Genomic DNA, 19,008 nt, shown 5'->3' with positions numbered 1-19,008 from the left:
TCATTAAGTTGTCATACAACTTAAGTCAATGGGCTTGACGTTCGAAGCCCATTGGGCCTAAACGTCCAAAACTATCCCGAGGTCTTTTAACGAACTTATTCGTTTGATTAATTAACATATTAATTAATCCTTACCATAAATAAATGATTAAACCATTTAATCATTCTTACTCATCTCCGTTTAATCTCCAATCTCAACCTCTTATGGTGTGCGATCCATTAGGTCCCTTTTAGCGAGGCAGTGGGCGATTAAAACCATTTTATATCGATTGTGAATTGAAACTTACTTTCAATTCTCCCTTTAGCGATTACACACGTTTAGGGCTTCCACAAACCATGAGTGACACCTTGCAGCATATCATGGTTACCCAAGCTAATCAGAAGAGGTAGAGAAAACCTATTCAGTTTGGGATTACAAATGCAATACGGTCTTTCTCTAATACAATACTCTTGACCACATTGTTTGGTTTGATAGTTTATTTATTCATGTCTACTATCCAATGTGATTCGTGTGCTTATATGATTTCCTTGAATGTGATTCGGAACGCATTCCCAAATCCCATTCATACTCTGGCTAGAGATTCTAAATCATATCATAGAGTATTCTCCCTCAAACAGTTTGAAGGTTAGAGATCCCTTGTTGCGCATTCACTTGCCTCCATGGCTAAGTGGCTTAACCCCAACGATGCCGTGGACACCCTCCTGATGGAGTGACTTTGACATAATCAAAGATCAAGGACTTAACCACAAGACAACTATGATGGCTCAGGTCAAAGGACTACTTTGCATTATCCCAACCATGAGTTCTCATGTGACATGAGTATGAGAACTCTTCGTTGATCGCGTTCAGTGAACTCATTCCCTATTGAGCACCTACGTACTTGTCTTGATGTCACACACACCAATGACTCGAGACTAGTCACTCTCCCTGAGAGAAGACATAGCACGTACCGATCTTGACGAACTGTCAATGCCCAATTGGCAATCCTATGATCAGGAACATTTAGGATGTGTCTACGAAAGAATGGTCTCATGAATCTAACTTCATTAGATCGCATTCTCCCAATCACATACTCCTTGGACTTTATCGTTTAAGCATATAACATTTATATGAGACGGCTCAAACAATAATCTTTGCCCTTTATATTAAACTAGATTAGTTTAACATGTGAAATGTCCGTAAAGTATCATCATATGATTGGTTTTAGGGCACATTTCCAACAATAAATTGGTTTTGCTTCACATTATCTTAATCAAGAGTGTGTGAAGCTTTTGAGAATTGTGATTGAACTCCTTTGATGAAGCTTTTGTTGGCACCATAAATTGGTTTTGCTTCACACTATCTTGATCAAGAGTATGTGAAGCTTTTGAGAATTGTGGTTGCCCTTCATTGATGAAGCTCTTATTGGCACCATAAATTGGTTTTTCTTCACACTGTCTTGATCAAGAGTGTGTGAAGCTTTTGAGAATTGTGGTTGAACTCCTTTGATGAAGCTTTTGTTGGCACCATAAATTGGTTTTGTTTCACACTGTCTTGATCAAAAATGTGTGAAGCTTTTGAGAATTATGGTTGCCATCCATTGATGAAGCTCTTGTTGGCACTATAAATTGGTTTTGCTTTACACTGTCTTGATCAAGAGTGTGTGAAGCTTTTGAGAATTGTGGTTGAACTCCTTTGATGAAGCACTTGTTGGCACCATAAATTGGTTTTGCTTCACACTGTCTTGATCAAGAGTGTGTGAAGCTTTTGAGAATTGTGGTTGCCCTCCATTGATGAAGCTCTTGTTGGCACTATAAATTGGTTTTGCTTCACACTGTCTTGATCAAGAGTGTGTGAAGCTTTTGAGAATTGTGGTTGAACTCTTTTGCTCTTGTTGGCACCATAAATTGGTTTTGCTTCACACTGTCTTGATTAAGAGTGTGTGAAGCTTTTGAGAATTGTGGTTGCCCTCCATTGATGAAGCTCTTGTTCGCACCATAAATTGGTTTTGCTTCACACCATCTTGATCAAGAGTGTAAAGTTTTCTACGTGTTGTAGTGTTTACATTGTTACAGAGGGGAAATGTCTGAAGCAGATGCAAGATGGTTGAATAGCTTGATCTTCGTATGCCATGCACTAAAGTTGTTGTTGGCTTGCAATAAGACTTTGTTGGTGACTATAACTCTTGTCGGGCATAAGTGCTCCCTTAGTTGAGTTGTCAAGCTTAAGGGTTTTTTATTATTTGTGAATGCTAAGAGTTCACATGTAGAAGTTGTACCACTCGTCTTCTGGTAAGTGGAATGAATGGCGAGTTGTTTTCATCACTTGGTTGGTGGTATGAAGGTGAGTTCCTTCATCACCTTTCATCACATTGCATCACCTGGTTGGTGGCACGAGGATGAGTTCCTTCTTTACCTGGTTGGCGGCATGAATGGCAAGTTGCCAAATGATATTAGAGTACGGGTTGTACATTTCATCACCTGGTTGGTGGCATGAAGATGAGTTATTTTTTCACCTAGTTGGTGGCATGAGTGGCAAGTTGGCAAATGATATTAGAGTACGGGTTGTACATTTCAGCACCTGTTTGGTGGCATGAAGATGAGTTCCTTTTTCACCTAGTTGGTGGCATGAGTGGCAAGTTGCCAAATGATATTAGAGTACGGGTTGTACATTTCATCACCTGGTTGGTGTCATGAAGATGAGTTCATTCTTCACATTTCATCACTTGGTTGGTGAGAATAAATGCAAGGTGTCGAGGCACATTGTAGCAAGTGTCGAAGACACAAAGTATGTTGAACCCTTTCGAAGCACAATTGGCTTATGTAAGGATGTGTTGGAATGTATGATGTTTATGTATGAATGTGTTGGAATGTATGATGTTTATGTATGAATGTGTTGGAATGTATAATGTTTATGTTGATTGATATGAGTGATGCTTATGAATGTTTTGCTATGCATAAAGGGATCCATGCTTTTGATATGTGAACCATGTTGGTTGTAACACTTAGTATCACATACTTTGTGTCAAAGTACGCATGTTGAAACTCTGAGTTGGAGTATAAGGGTAGGTCAACGTAGACTAAGTGTTCCAGTGCTAGGAACGCAAAAGACTCAGAAGAAGTTGTCTGAATTCCCTCTTCTTTAAATATTTGCTGAATGGCTTGTGTGACAAAAGATCTCAAGCGGTTGAGGGTCAAAACATTTGTAATGTGTATGCCTTCTTATAATAGCATTTCCTTCAGTACCTAGTCCTCTACTTTGAAAGAGTGAGGCTTGGCCCTATAGTCATAATAGTCGACGGTACGTTCACCCCTGGTTGTCTTGATACGAACTTTTATCCCTCTTGTTGTAATGGGCTTACTGAGAGTAAAAATCCTTCATCTTACCAAGAGACAAATACGTTGGGTGACTTAGCGAGTAGCTAAATGAGGCAGGAGATGATGCAATGGGTGTCTGAATGGCCAATATCTCCTCACTTGGTAGAACTTGACTTCCACATCCCATTTGTTGATAGGGGTTAACCATATGGGGGTTCCCTTGGTATGTCCTTGCTTCGGTGGAGGCGTGGTTGTAAGCCTGTGGCATCACCTTAGAGTAAGTCTTCAGAGTGTTGGCATTGATCATGTACTTGAAGAAACAATACGTAGGCCTGCTGTGAAGGCCTTGAAGACGGTCTTGTCATCTGCCTCAGCACAGTGAGAATTTTCATGGCTGAAGCGACCGGCATACTCTCGTAGTGACTCGTCCGGCTTCTAGAAAATAGTGTACAAGTCATCTGCAGAATGCAAGTGATCGGTCTGGAAGATGTGTTAAAAGACAAACAATTTCCTCAATTCCTCAAATGAGTTTACTGTCTCAGGTGGAAGACGGCAATACCAGTTTAGAGCTCTTTCAGAGAGGGTGAAGGGGAAGAGAAGACATCGCTATTCGTCGGTGTGCATCTGATATGCCATGGTGGACTCAAAGAGGTTAAGGTGTTCAATTGGGTCCTCCCTTCCAGTATAGAGTTGTAAACCAAGCTTTTGTTTTGTCTTCGCTTGAAGGGGGTGTCGAGGATCCTTCTTATGAGAGGGCCAGGCCTGGGTTGGTTCTAGTCAGGTATCTCAGCCTAACGTTCGGCCTTCAACTTGTTTACTTCCTCAAGGAGCTGTAGGAAAAGGGGGTCATGAGTGAAGTTATGTACCACTAGAATTTTCTTTCGTAAGTCTCCATCACCTCTTGGAAGTAGAAAAGTTTGAGCATGGGCATGTGGCTTTTTCTTGGACTCGCCATACTGATTTCTAGGGGGAGTCTGTCGGAATACCTCAGAGTCCCCCGTACCTTCATGTTCCTCTGGGACCTGTCGTTTCTTCCTTAGATTGGCAACTGGCCTGGGTTGTGGAAGGGGACCGAGTCTTTCAGAAACCCTTGGGTCATTGATCTTCGAGCATATGTGGAGGGGATTTTCTCAACGTTGCTTTAGGAAGTCTCGGCAGTCACGATAAACGGCTTTCGATCATTCCAACCCTTCTGCAAGGAAGTGTCTTCCTCCACTTCTTCTACTTCAGGTCGAAGCATCTGGGTTGAGAGAAGTCTCATGTTTATCAATGTTTTCATGATTAGCTCGCTCTTTATCAGGGATACCTATGTCGAAGGGAGGTGACCCTCTGTGTTGGAGGGCACCCAGATGATGGTTGATGTCCATAGAGGCAACAAGTTCTCGTGTTTGAGTACGTCTAGTTTCGTGAAACGTCTCAAAGAGCTTCTCATACTGCTTCTGGAGGACCTCATTCTTCATTGCTATCTTGTTGTTCTGAGCTTCTAGCTCATCGACTTTAGCTTGAAGAACAACCCTCTTTCCTTTTTTCTTTCGTTTCCTTGCACCAAGTGCAAGAGGGGTGTCATTATGCGTGCTATGGCTTCCTTCGCTGCCTATGTTGGAGAAGGATGCATGGTCAAAAGAAAGTGTACGAATGGTGGAAACTAGCTTAACAAAGCTGAAGAAAGTGGGAATAAGTGTCGTTCCCACAGACGGCGCCAAATGTTGATGCACAAAATCAGTGAGGACTTTGGTACAACATAAAGTGTTAAGTTTGTGACCTTCGCTAGATTGCTCTGATTACTAGTCTGGATAAGTAAGTAAATGGATAGGGACAGGGAAGCAAACACAAGATGTATGTGGTTCACCCAGATTGGCTACATTCACGGAGTTTAGGAGTTCTCATTAATTGTGAAGGGTTTACACAAGTACATAGGTTCAAGCTCTCCTTTAGTGAGTACTAGTGAATAATTTAGTACAAATGACATTAGGAAATATTGTGAGAGAATGATCTCTATTTATAGAAGAGAGTTTCTAGTTTCATTCTGACATTGACACGTGTTGTGTTGTGATTGGCTTCTGATGTTGACACGTGTCGCACTATGATTGGCTTCTAATGTCGACACGTGTCACGCTGTGATTGGCCTCCTGGTTGGAGGGAAACTCTTCTGGGTCTTTAACGATATAACGTTGACCGGTGCTCAGTAGTTTCGAGATTAGTCAAGTATGGTGCAAACAATATATATGTATATATATATATATATATATACATATATATTGGAAGGAAAATATAAATATAGGGGGTTCATGCATCATGGGGAATGTTTTCATGTTTAAGGTCGTTTCAAATATCTTAATTTATTTTAAAAGAACTTGATTCACATAAAACAATTGAGCCTTTAATGTTGTAGAAGAGCTTCCTCTACGAACCTTTAGTTCCTTAGCTTCTGGCAAGAACGTGCTGATAACGTGTTGTAGGCCTAATTTACTGAACTGTATTAAGGACAAGAAGAGAAAGGGTTGGTGACACAGAGAGAGAAGAGAGATGCATTTGTGAGGTGTGTGTTATATCACCTCATTGTGCCTTTATTTATAGTAGTAGGGAAGGTTAAATCCTTACCCTAATAGGATTATAACTCTAATAGGATAATATCTAACCTTAGAAAATCTTCTATGATATCCCAAATACTGTAAGATTTACACAATCACATTCCTAATCTAATAGGACTACAATAAGTACAAGTATTTGGTATCAAGAAGAAAAGAATAAGGGTAAGGAATGACAATGCACAAAATGACATACACAACGAAAACCAAAAACCGAAAACAAATGTTAAGATGTTTTTTCTTTCAATCTTTTGTTTTATTTCCATACAATCTCCTCATTTCTCATGTATCATTGATCCCTCCCACCATTATTAAACCATTGGAACATTGATATATTCCACAGGTTATCACAAGTAGACCTGACAATTTCTTACATGACCCGTTAACACGACACGTAGACGATAAAAATAACAAGTTTTGGGTCAACACAATAACTAATCGGGTAGCTATCGGGTCACACGATAAGAACCCATTAATAACAGGTCCTTAATAGGTTTACACTAGGGTGAGACGCGGGTTCGGCACGTTAAGACAAAAGCATCAGGAGCAGAGGCAGTTCTTTCTAGATCCAGGAAACACAAACTTTATTTCAAGAGTTCTAGTTGCGCCTCTCCACTCTAACAAAGTAGTACGGCAGGCTATTACCTCAGTGGTAGAGCGCGCCCCTGATAATTGCATCGTTGTGCCTGGGCTTATGCCAATTTCGATTAGCAGAGTTACCCTCCACTCAGCCATGTAAAACACGGTTTTGTATACCCCTAATTCTGAAATTTTTGTGACTTTTTGGGGCTCCTCGTGAAAAGCTTTGTGGTTAACCAGCCTTGGTACTCTCTCTCGTTATCATCGAATATGTTCTGCTCTTTTTCATTTTCCCGCTCTCTCAGTGAATCTTCTTTCCGTTTTTTCTCGTAAAAATGGATAATAATTTTTTGGGTAGTTAAGAATATAAAAATATAAATATAGGCTTTCTTCCAATATAAACTCTCTGGGCAAGAGTATTATAAGGCAAGTAAGTTATAGGTGTAAAGCCAACAAGTTTATTTTACACTTGAATGGTAGAGGCAAATAGAGTTTTTACACATTTTCATTAATCTATGAACATGATCTATATATGTAACATTCTACATTACCCAGGGGAGTGGATCCTCTAAGTTTTATATGTATGTTCCCATCTCTACCTAGAATGAGGCATTTTGGGAGCTCACTGACTTTGGGTTCTATCGGAACTCTGAAGTTAAGCAAGTTCGCGTGAGAACAATCCCATGATGGGTGACCCACTGGGAAGTTCTTTTGTGAGTTCCCAGAAACAAAACTGTGAGGGCGTGGTCGAGGCCCGAAACGAACAATATCGTGCTACGGCGGAGTCGAGCTCGAGATGTGGTGGGGGCCTGGGCCGGGATGTGACAATTTGGTATCAGAGCCAATCCCTGGTTAGAAGTGTGCTGACGAGGATGTCGAGCCCCTAAAGGGGGTGAATTGTTACATCTCGACCCGAGCCCTTACCACATCCGAGGCTCGACTCTGCCGTAGCACGATATTGTCCGCTTTGGGCCTCTACCACGACCTCACGGTTTTGTTTCAGGGAACTCACACAAGAACTTCCTAGTGGGTCACCCATCATGGGATTGTTCTCGCACTCACTTAACTTCGGAGTTCCGATGGAACCCAAAACCAGTGAGCTTCTAAAAGGCCTCGTGCTAGGTAGAGATGAGAATATACATATAAGGCTTAGAGGATCCACTCCCCTGGGCGATGTGGGATGTTACAATCCACCCACCTTAGGGGCCCGACGTCCTTGTCGGCACACTTCCAGCCAGGGATTGGCTCTGATACCAAATTGTTGATTTTGATGTGATTTTGGGCACTGATTGGTTACACTATGATCGTGCCAAGATAGATTGTTATGGAAAGATGGTTACTTTCCATCGTCCTGGATTACCTGAAGTTACATTCGTATGAGAGCCTAGTGGGGTGAAGCATGGTGTTATTTCTGCCATGAAAGCCAAAAAATTGTTGTTGAAAGGTTGTCAGGGATATTTGGCTCATGTGGTGTTAAATGATAATGCTCCTAGTAGTGTGGAGGATGTACGTATGGTCAGGTATTTTTTGGATGTGTTCCCCGATGATTTGCCTGGATTGCCGCCAGATAGAGATGTGGAGTTCACTATTGATCTGCTTTCAGGTACGAATTCTATATCTTTGACTCCTTATAGAATGGCTCCTGCTGAATTAAGGGAATTGAAAGTTCAGTTGCAAGAATTAGTGGATGTATTTGTTGTGTATAATTTCGAGGATGAAATTTTATAAGGTGGGTAGATTGTCACAGCCCGTCCCGAAAAATTCAATTTTGACAATGTGAAATGACTATTTTACCCTCGAACGTTTTGTGTGATTGTGTGATTTAAGTTTGGAAGTGAACTAATACCTTAAGTCCTTAATATTTGGAACCAATTAGGACTTAAAGTTGTTATGATTTTGTGGTTGTTTGGAAGTCAAACAATTTTGAACCACACACACACTCCAACACACTCTCTCTCATTCCCGTGCATTCTCTCTCTCATCCCTCTCGATTTTCTTCTGTTTCCGTAAACTTTGTACGGACAAAATCCAAGCCTTCCATTTCAGGCACGGATCGACGTTAAAAAGGTAATGTTCTTGTTCCTTACAAGCTCCTGAGTCCATTCATATTATTTTTAGAACTTGAAACCTTCGAAAACCCTAGTTTCTCTCGAACTTTGATTTAGGTACTGTTCATGCACTAATTATTGTGAGGTTTTTAGGAGTTTTTAAGGGCATAGGAAGCTTTAGATTGTCTTCACGAAGCTCAGAAAAGAAAAATGATGTGATTTGGACGTCTGAAAGTTGAGTTTCGACGAGTTGCAGGTTTAGCCAGATTATCGAGGGATTTTCTGGCGACTTCTGTGGGTTTTAAGGCTTTTGAAAGGTATGGTTGTGTTCTATTTGTATTAAGCTTTAAATTGGAAGTTTCGTACAAATTGGTTGAGAAATGAAGGTTTTAAAGTTTTCCAATTTCCAACGACGGCAACGGTCGCCGGAGTTCGAAGGTAGGGTATGACGGAATATTTTGTCAACTTTGATGGAATATTCCTAACGACATTGGTTAGTTTAACGGATTCCGTTACTATTTAACGGATTCCTAACGGGGTTAAGGGATTCTGTTAGGGTCCCTACGCGTGGCCGTACGTGTTGTCGTGCCCTTGCCAGCGCATGAGACGTCCAAAAATTATTTTTAAAATATGGGGATGTTCGTGGAGTTGTGTAGATCAAGATGGTATATTTATATACCTCATTTGAGCAATGTATGAGAAGTTATTAGCTAGTGTTGGTTATGTGCTTTAAATTAACGTTTTTATAGTTGTTTCACATATAGGGGAGACTTATCCCAAGGACGAGCACAGTCAAAGGCAACTCGGGGGCTATGACCTTTCGACGTACCAGTGAGTGGGCTTTTGGTTTTTAGTATATACTTATATACTTGATATTTTCCCAAAAAATACGTTTAAATGAAAGTATGCCTTGAAATGCCTTGCATATAAATTATGTTTAGTATATGATGCATAATATATAATTGTGGTGCAGTGGACGCTCAGGTAAGCCCGGGTGAGTTTATGAATTGTAAATGTGAATAATGGTTATGATTAATTGAGAAGCATAGAGCTCATAAACCTACACCCCGGTGTTAGTGATTAGCAAGAGATATGACACAGGCCTGTATATAAGGGTGCGTTTGGTACGCAGACGGGACGGGACGGGACGGGACGGAATGAAGGTGTAATTTTTGAAAAAGACATGGGGTATATTTGTCTTAAAATGGTAAAACATTGTGTTCCACATACGTGGAACAAACCCGTTCCAGGGGGGGAGGTGGAACGCAAAAACACCCAAAATCTGTCCCGTGGAACAGCCCGTTCCACCCATTTTTGGCGCACCAAACGCGGGACGGAACGCCTCGTCCCGTTCCGTCCCGTCCCGTCCCGCGTACCAAACGCACCCTAATGTCACCTCCCACACCATATGCTCACATTGGATCCAATTTAGGTGCACAGTCTTGTCGTATAGACCATCATAGGTGGTTTCGACTCATAGGTGACTAGCGATTCATCGTCCAGCTATCATGAGAGAGCAATATTAAGCATAATTATATTACACCCAGTCTTGTCGTACAAACCCTTTTAGTGGTTTCGATTTGTGTGCAGTGTAGTGTCGTATAGGTCATTGTAGTGACTCCGGCTAGATTGACTCATAAGCTATGAATTCAGCCGTACAGACTTCTTCAGAGGTTCCGGCTAATATGTTATTTTCCATGAATTTATTCTCACCCGAGTTACTTATTCTATTTTATATTTTGGTATGACATACTTGTGAATATGGTTATGTGAAGCATGCTTTTAATTGATATATATATGTTTATATTCTATTTCTGGGAAAATTATACATGATTTACGGCGAGAGGTTAGAGCATTTTAATGATGAAATGGTTTTGAAAAACATTTGTTTTTGCCCACTCACATTTTCTGTTTTACGCCCCTCCAGGTTTTAGGTAGACTTGTTGTTGGTAGCTTTGAGGATCTCGATGGTTCTGACAAAATAAAATAATTGTAGGATGTCTTCTGGTACTGTATAATTAGTACTTGTCTTACTGGACTGCATCTAGACTTTCTATGCTCTGATTAGGAGTATTTACACTTGTATCTCACTCCTATCACTTCCTGTTTATTAGTGCACATTAGTAGCTTTCGGTTTTTATTTATTTGTATATTTCTTATCTTTATTGCTTCCGCATTGTGCACATGGCTACGTCACCCTCACGTGACGGCCAACATATCTTGATCTCGACCGGGATGTGACAATTAGGTATCAGAGCCAATCCCTGGCTAGATGTGTGCCGACGAAGATGTTGGGCCCCTAAGGGGGTGGATTGTGAGATCCCACATCGCCCAAGGGAGTGGATCCTCTAAGCCTTATATGTATATTCTCATCTCTACCTAGCACGATGCCTTTTTGGGGGGTCATTGGCTTCGAATTCCATCGGAACTTCGAAGTTAAGCGAGTTCGTGCGAGAGCAATCCCAGGATGGGTGACCCACTGGGAAGTTCTCGTGTGAGTTCCCAGAAACAAAACCGTGAGGGCATGGTCGAGGCCCAAAGCGGACAATATCGTGCTACGATGGAGTCGAGCTCAGGATGTGGTGGGGGCCAGGCCGGAATGTGACAATATAGACCCATGGATCCATACATCTCGATTGGAAAAGAATCAATAGAAAAGAAAGAATCGGAATTGATCGATTTGATGATTTTAATTTTTTAAACTACTGGAAAAAAAAAAAAAAAAAAAAAAACTTGCTATAAAATACAATAGCCATAGTGTATATGTATATATTTATTAAATATGTATTATTGTATTATTATTCTATGTAAATCTATAAATTTAAGTTTTATTTATTTATTTATTTTTATACAAATAGTGTAGGCAAAGACTGCGATTAAATAAATTATAAAACACATTAAAAATAAAAATATCAAGTCATTTAAAAATACCAAACGCATTTGAATGGTTTACAATGTTTGATTTTTTATTTTTAGTTTATGTCGAAGAGAGTGCTAATTCGGAAAGTCTTAATGAAAACATCTTCAATATAACTCTTGAAGACAATATATCAAGCCAAAGTTTCAATACTATTTCCCTTGGTGATTGTTAAAAATTGAAGGGTTTTGTTGTCAAAACAAGGTTCCTAACCCTAAACACAACTCCCTTTATTTTGCATATCATTGAACATTTGATATTTTGTAGTAATGTATTAATGTTTTTTCATTAGACATTTATTTTGAGGTATGTAATATTTGAAAGACAAATGTTATTTCTTATGTTTTTGAAATAATATTTATGTGGCAACGGAGTATACATATACTAATTTAGTATTATGTTTTTTATTTTTTATTTTGGTCAAATTATGTTTTATCATTTTCATTATTTATTCATTTAAAATATATTTTCTTTACCAGATAACGGGCCAAGTCATATTTTCTGATAATTTTAATTGGTCAATTTTGAATCTGATCATATTACCCGTTTACTTTAACGGGTGTTACACGACACAATTCATTAAAATATCGAATATGTCACAAAAACAACGCAAAGATGAAAAATACAACACGAACGTTAGGTCTAATCACAAGGCACAAAATCTTTAGCTTTTTGTTTGAATCTTCTTATTTGACCGTTCACTGCCATTATGATAAAAGAACAAACGAGATATTCGTTTTCGAATATAAGCATCTTTACGCATCACTAAGGAACCTGGTACAAAAGAGAACTATTGCAGATATTTTTCGCACATGGATGTTATTCTATGCCAGCAGGTTATCCGTGTTTGTAATAGATTCAAAATGTTGGAGCATCAAAATGTAATTTACTTGAAAATTTTGGTATAAATCCTCAGACTTAAGTTCAAATATTCATCGACTACCAACTAGCACTCTTCGATATATATATATATATATATTATTCATGACTTAGAGTTAATGTCTACCTTTTTTATTTGATAGGAATTAGATTTCTGACAATGACGATGGAAAAATCAAAGCAGCGTCTACGATTGCATTATCGTATATTACTCCGGTTATGCTTATGTAATATCACAATACTAAACTGAGATTAAAAACATTAAAAACATATACAACCGTTGATATTGAACCAAAGAATGAGTGATCAAGAATTCGTTGTTCACCAAAAGATAACATTTATGTATAAAACTCAAATATATATATATATATATATATATATATATATATATATATATATATATATATATATCAAAAGATATTTAAGTTCGAATGTTCATCGATTAGCACTGGTGGAGGCAGTTAAAGACCACAGCAGTTTTAGTCCTACCCTAACTTCTCTTTTGACTCTGTATATGCGGGCACCCGATATCTATGAGGTTCACCCATCCTGGTTACAACATTAATTTCTATTGCACCTAAAATATTTTTTTACTGCAAATATTTCACGTGTTTCTATTTATAGTTCCATAGGAACCACATTACAACAAATCTTCTTTTTCTGTAAAAAAAAAAAGAAAAAAAGAAAAAAGAAAAAAAAAAGATTAGTATTGGACCTTTTTCTATTTCTATTGCTTTGCAACCCTTGTCAACAATTAAAACATCCAATCATTATCTATTTTTCATCCAATAGATCGGATCCCAAAATTAAGTATATATTTTAAATGGTCATTTATCACAAATGGTGGTGCTATAAACATACCCTTATTTACCTTCTACACACCTCCTATTAATTTATGTTATTAGATTCGAAGGCCAAAAATTTAGAAGGGTGTGTGAAAGGTAAAGAGAGGTGGGTGAATAGCACCACCCTATCACAAATCAATAACATTTAAATTAAAATCCATCATTCACTTTTAATTAAAAAAATTGTCTTTCACTTATGTAATGGCAGATTTATTCCTATTCTTCTTGAATTCATATATTTAGTCATTTCCAAATCCCAAATTTATTGAATAAAGAACAAGAAGATTTGTAATACTCTATTATTCTCTATAACACATTTGTTTCTATTCTATCTCACCTCTTACTTGAGTTTTAGGGTTTGCAAAAAAATTAATAATTCTCTCTATTGAGTTTAATAATTCTTTCAATTGCAGTATAGAAATGAAATTCGTCGAGAATAATTATGATTACTATGAATAGATAAAATTATCTATACATACGTTAATTTTGACCACTTAGTTACTTGGATATATATTATGATGTTTTGCATTAGTAATTTTATACACTATTCGTTTTTTCTTCTTCTATACTTGTGTGAGGCTCATCTTCACAAGAAATCCTGATTCCACAACTATTCATTAATATTGCATATATTTATTAAAAGAGAAGATAATTGAGTTCGAATTTTCCTCCCTTCGACAAAGAAATATTGCCTCAACTCAAAAAACATGCAAGCTGGTGCTTCCTGCAGGTCATATGCATAATGCATGTGCACAGAGAGAACTACTATTTTTTTGGCAAATAAAAATTATATAATCTTCCCCGACCTTATCCAGATGTAGTAGCTGTACATTATATTAAGTGAGCTCAAAATCTTTCGGGATGCAATCTAGAGATTGATGAGTGATTCACTAACTCGTTGCTAGAGAAAGACTTTAGTGTAACCGCGAATATTTTTTTTTTAAAAGTCTAATCGTGACTATATTTTTCTCATTTTACATCGTTAGAAAAGTGAAACAGAAATAATATACCTCTCTAGGTCATATGCAAAAATCTCCACCAAAATCCTTCACTCATAACTTTTTCTCCAATCTCTCCCAGAGTGCAAAAGATCCATTGAGGTGAGGATATCCAAAACCCCACCTTAGATTACCACAAAAAAAAGGATGAAAATAAAAAGCAGGTAGGCCTTTACCACAATGGTAAAAATGAATTGAATTCTTGCATGACAACGTAGATTCGAATTTCGTTGGTGACTAATTTAACATCTAATCTAACAAATATATTGTTTGACAAAAAAAATAAAAATAAAAACATGCAATGAAATAATTTTTTAAAAAGAAAAATACTTTTTATCTCCAAAACTAAAGCAGTGAATAGTAGTAGGACAGACACATTGAGATTCCTCTCTATCCTCCAATTAGGAAGCCAATTATTCACAATAATTAAAACCTAGAATACAAGTTAAATGATCCCAATACCTCCGTAGCATATTCCTCTCCTCTCATTTTTCAAACGTGACAAACCTTCATTGCCTATTTTTAGAGGGATCAGGATCCTCTCATGAGCAAATGGAGAGGATCCTCCTAACCGGATCCATCGGGCCGTTCAAATTTTATCCAACGGCTACAAACAGGAGGTTCGACTAAAAATTATAATAATTATTACCATTAGATAAAATTTGAACGGTCCGATAAACCCGGTCAGGAGGATCCTCTCCATTTGCTTAGGAGGATTCTGATCCTTTTGGAGCATGGTCTGTGCTGTTGGTGGCCCAAAGTTTGTCCTGCCGTCCATCACTTCCTCTTTTATCATTATTTTCTTGGCCCACCAAACTCACCAACTATTTCTTTTAGATGAGTTTCACACCCCTATTAATTGAATCCCTTTCATTTTTCTTCTCCTTTCCTTCTATTCCTTTCACAATTTTACTGTACTTTCCTCTTTTTTAAAATATAAATATAAATTATTAAAGTGATTTAATTTTGATCTTTTAAATAAAAAAATATAAATTAAAAAAATACTTTTTAAATTTTTAATACATAAGTTAATAAATAAAATAAAATAATTAGATTGAAATGTAGAAGGGCCAAACGAAATATGTTTTTATCACTTTTTATTCTCCATTAAACAAAAGAATTGTTGGTCACATTGTAGAATCATTGATGAGCTTCCAGACACATCTATTAAAGCATTTTAGTGACAGCTAAGACTGCACAAAAGTGACATGTTTTGGCCTACTCTTTCATATATATTCTTTTTGGATGATGTTATAAAAATTATCTATTTGAATAATATTTTATTATCAGTTGATTGTTGATATTGAATTTTTTGTTCAAATAAAAAAATGTATCCAACATCAAAGATCATATCATATGATTTACAAAATATGATCTAAAAACACGATCACCCACCATTTTCCGTTCAGGAGTTTTGACAAAACATTTCCGATACTGTTTTCTTTAACGAAAAATAACATTTTTACTCTAAAAATTTACTCCTGTTATTATTCACTTACAACACTTTTTTGTTATTTTAATTAAAACTCAAATTTTTCAAACCATTTTCATTAATTTTTCTTTTATTGTATCTAATCACATAAATATTTGCTGTGCAGCTCATGAACTCATATAATTTAATAAACCTTACTCGTTGTCGCTATATATATGTGACCTAGGCCACCTTTCTTTCTACAACCTTATCTTCTCCTCCTCCGTATTCTTCAATAGTAGTAAGTGTTCCAATTTCCAAAAGATGGCCGGAATAGCATTTGGGAGATTTGATGATTCTTTCAGTTTGGGGTCCTTGAAGGCCTACCTTGCTGAGTTCATCTCCACTTTGCTCTTTGTTTTTGCAGGAGTTGGTTCAGCCATAGCTTACAGTACTAATTTGTTTCCCCTAATAGCTCCCTTTTTTATCCTATTTATTCTTTTTATCAATTGCATCATCAGCTAGCTAGCTTACAATAAAATTTATTATTTCCTTTAAACTATCAAAACGGTACGATAAATTCACGGCTGAGTTGAGTTAGGATCAAAATAGGTTATGAGTTTGATTCATTAAGTGTAGCTGAAAAATAGATCTGTTCTATAAAATTAGGGAAGTGATTTATGCAAACAATTTTTCTCCACTTGCATGCCACCCCTACTTATTTTTAGTTTGGATTGAATAAATTAAAAAAATTAAAAGACTGAAGTAAACAAAATATATAAAAACTGAAAAAAGTATACGAAAACCATTTCCGTAAACCCTAGCAGTTAATTTGTCGATTTTTCTATTTTAAGAATTTGGGATTTTATTTTTGTGTGTACAGACAAGTTGACATCCGATGCTGCACTTGATCCTGCTGGGCTAGTGGCCGTTGCCATTGCCCATGGTTTTGCTCTCTTTGTTGCAGTCTCAATTGGGGCCAACATCTCTGGAGGCCATGTAAACCCAGCCGTCACTTTCGGATTGGCTCTTGGTGGCCAAATCACAATCCTCACTGGCATCTTCTACTGGATTGCCCAGCTCGTTGGCGCCATTGTTGCAGCCTTTATCCTCAAGTTCGTGACTGGAGGCTTGGTGAGATATTTTTCAACGTACCCAATGCAATGACAGTTTTGTGCATCTTAACTTAAGACTTCATGCACAAAACAAGGGCCAATTATGATATTTTGGTGTGATTATTTTAGAATAGTGATATTCATATACTCATTTTTACCTCTCACATATCCTTATTAATTTTTTACCATTGATCTTCTTCAATTTATTCGATTTGACGGGGTATATGAGAAGTAAAAATAAATGTGTGGATATCACTATTCTTATTTTAAGATTGCAAGTATTATGTGACGCCAAGGCTTAATTTGGTTGTGTTGACATTTGTGCTAGATGACTTACTTAGTACCGCAATCAGAGTTTGACTCTCGCCTTATTCACGTAATAGAGATTCGTCGATAACTTTTTAGTTCACATAATGAATACTGATAGGAACACTAAAGTTAAACAAACTAATTAATGTTGATTGGTTCAAATTTGAGTGCACAATAATTTATACCAGGTACAAGATATTGACACATCATTTGGTGAATAAATTTGATGAATCTAGCATCATTGTTACTGTTGATGTTTAAACTCTAATCACAAAATATTTTGACAGTTTACATGTTAAAGGTACATTGAATTTTTAAAATTTTTGGTAAATTTTTGCAACTTGCAACTAACTATGAAATTTATTATTTTATTTCAGACAATCCCCATCCACAGTCTAGCTGCTGGAGTTGGAGCCATTCAAGGAGTAGTCTTTGAGACCATCATCACGTTTGCTTTGGTTTACACTGTCTATGCAACAGCAGCTGACCCCAAGAAGGGCTCGTTGGGCACCATTGCCCCCATCGCCATCGGTTTCATTGTCGGAGCTAACATCTTGGCTGCCGGACCATTCTCCGGTGGGTCAATGAACCCGGCCCGGTCTTTCGGTCCTGCCGTTGCTAGCGGCGACTTCCACGACAACTGGATCTACTGGGTTGGACCCCTCATTGGTGGTGGACTTGCTGGCCTCATCTATGGAAACGTATTTATACACTCAGAACATGCACCCTTAGTCAACGAGTACTGAATGACTTGGTTGAGATTTAATTTGTTGCTAATGTGTTCCAGTGTATCATTTGTAATAAAAGGAGGAAGAGCAATTTTCTTTTGTTCTTTACTTCTTTTTGTCTTCAAGTTTTCAGTTATTTATTCTCACTTTCCCAGCTTGGAACCTCCATTTTCTTGTGCTGTTTGTAAAGCCCTTCTTGTAGGTCACTTTTTGCTTGTGAATAATGAATGAAGTCGGTGATTCCCAACAATGCAACTGATGAGCTTTTGTGGACATATGCATATTGAGTTTATAGAAAGAGTAATGCTATTCATACCATATTTTTATACTACATTTCTATACCATCTTAGATGACATCTGATGTGGACAACCACATACAAACGTTCTCTCAATATGGCTCGAGAATATTAACAGGTGCATGTTCATTCTTTGCAATAGCCTCTTAAATTGTGCAATGCTCTCATACCATATAAAATTTAGAGAATTGGATATCAAGGCTAGCTACGATATTTATATGTATTTAATACAATCACTATACTCTCATACCATATAAAATTTAAAGAATTGGATCTTAGGGATGGCTACGATATTTATATGTATTTAATACAATCACTATTCGACTGTCAGATATTATTCACGTGAATATGTATTTAATACAATTACCATCTAATTAATTGTCGAAATGATGATTGTATTAAATAGATTTAAGTATTGTAGTCAAATTTCTGTTTTATATACATGTTATGCAAGGAGTAATGCTAAGGGAGACTATCTATTTAAACTATAGTATGTAAATTATATGACATGATTGTTGATATTTGGATTATTACTGAAGTGTTGATTTATGTGATTATTTCTTATTGGTGATACGGTATACAAATTTTGTCTAAAAAAATGGTTTACCAAGCATTATCCTTACACAAGTAGTGACTTAGAGTACAACTAAAGAACATGATTTACAAGAATACAAAGACGATGGAAAGATGTACTGTTAACCTGATCAATGCATAATATAAATTGAGATACATAATATATATATATATTTTATACATGATCCAAGTTATTAAATATCTCAAATAACGTTCCCATAGCAAATTAAAACATTATTTATTGGGGACTGGTGGATAGTGATGAGTAGATTTTATATTATATATTTAACCCTTTTCTTAGTATATTTTGGTTAATATTTTGGAAGAATTTTGATACTTTTAATTATATTTTTAATATATGACTTTCAACTTCCTATGGAGAAAAACGCAGTCAAATGGATAAATTTTGGAGTAATTCCAGTTGGA

The 19,008-nt window shown here is 37.0% G+C and overlaps 1 protein-coding gene across 1 annotated transcript; it reads left to right on the top strand.

The window, feature by feature from the left end:
* The first annotated feature begins 15,818 nt into the window (after positions 1–15,818).
* On the top strand, positions 15,819–17,963 carry LOC126612178 (aquaporin TIP2-1-like). The gene is made up of 3 exons (XM_050280520.1): positions 15,819–16,012; positions 16,445–16,695; positions 17,363–17,963. Exons 1-3 carry the CDS (start codon positions 15,886–15,888, stop codon positions 17,729–17,731), a joined length of 747 nt encoding a protein of 248 aa, XP_050136477.1. The 5' UTR covers positions 15,819–15,885; the 3' UTR covers positions 17,732–17,963.
* Positions 17,964–19,008: the final 1,045 nt, after the last annotated feature.

The sequence above is a fragment of the Malus sylvestris genome, chromosome 17 (genome assembly GCF_916048215.2).
Source record: "Malus sylvestris chromosome 17, drMalSylv7.2, whole genome shotgun sequence".
Taxonomy (NCBI): Eukaryota; Viridiplantae; Streptophyta; class Magnoliopsida; order Rosales; family Rosaceae; genus Malus; species Malus sylvestris.
Note: the sequence above shows the minus strand (reverse complement) of the source record. Positions and strands in the feature narration are given on the sequence as shown.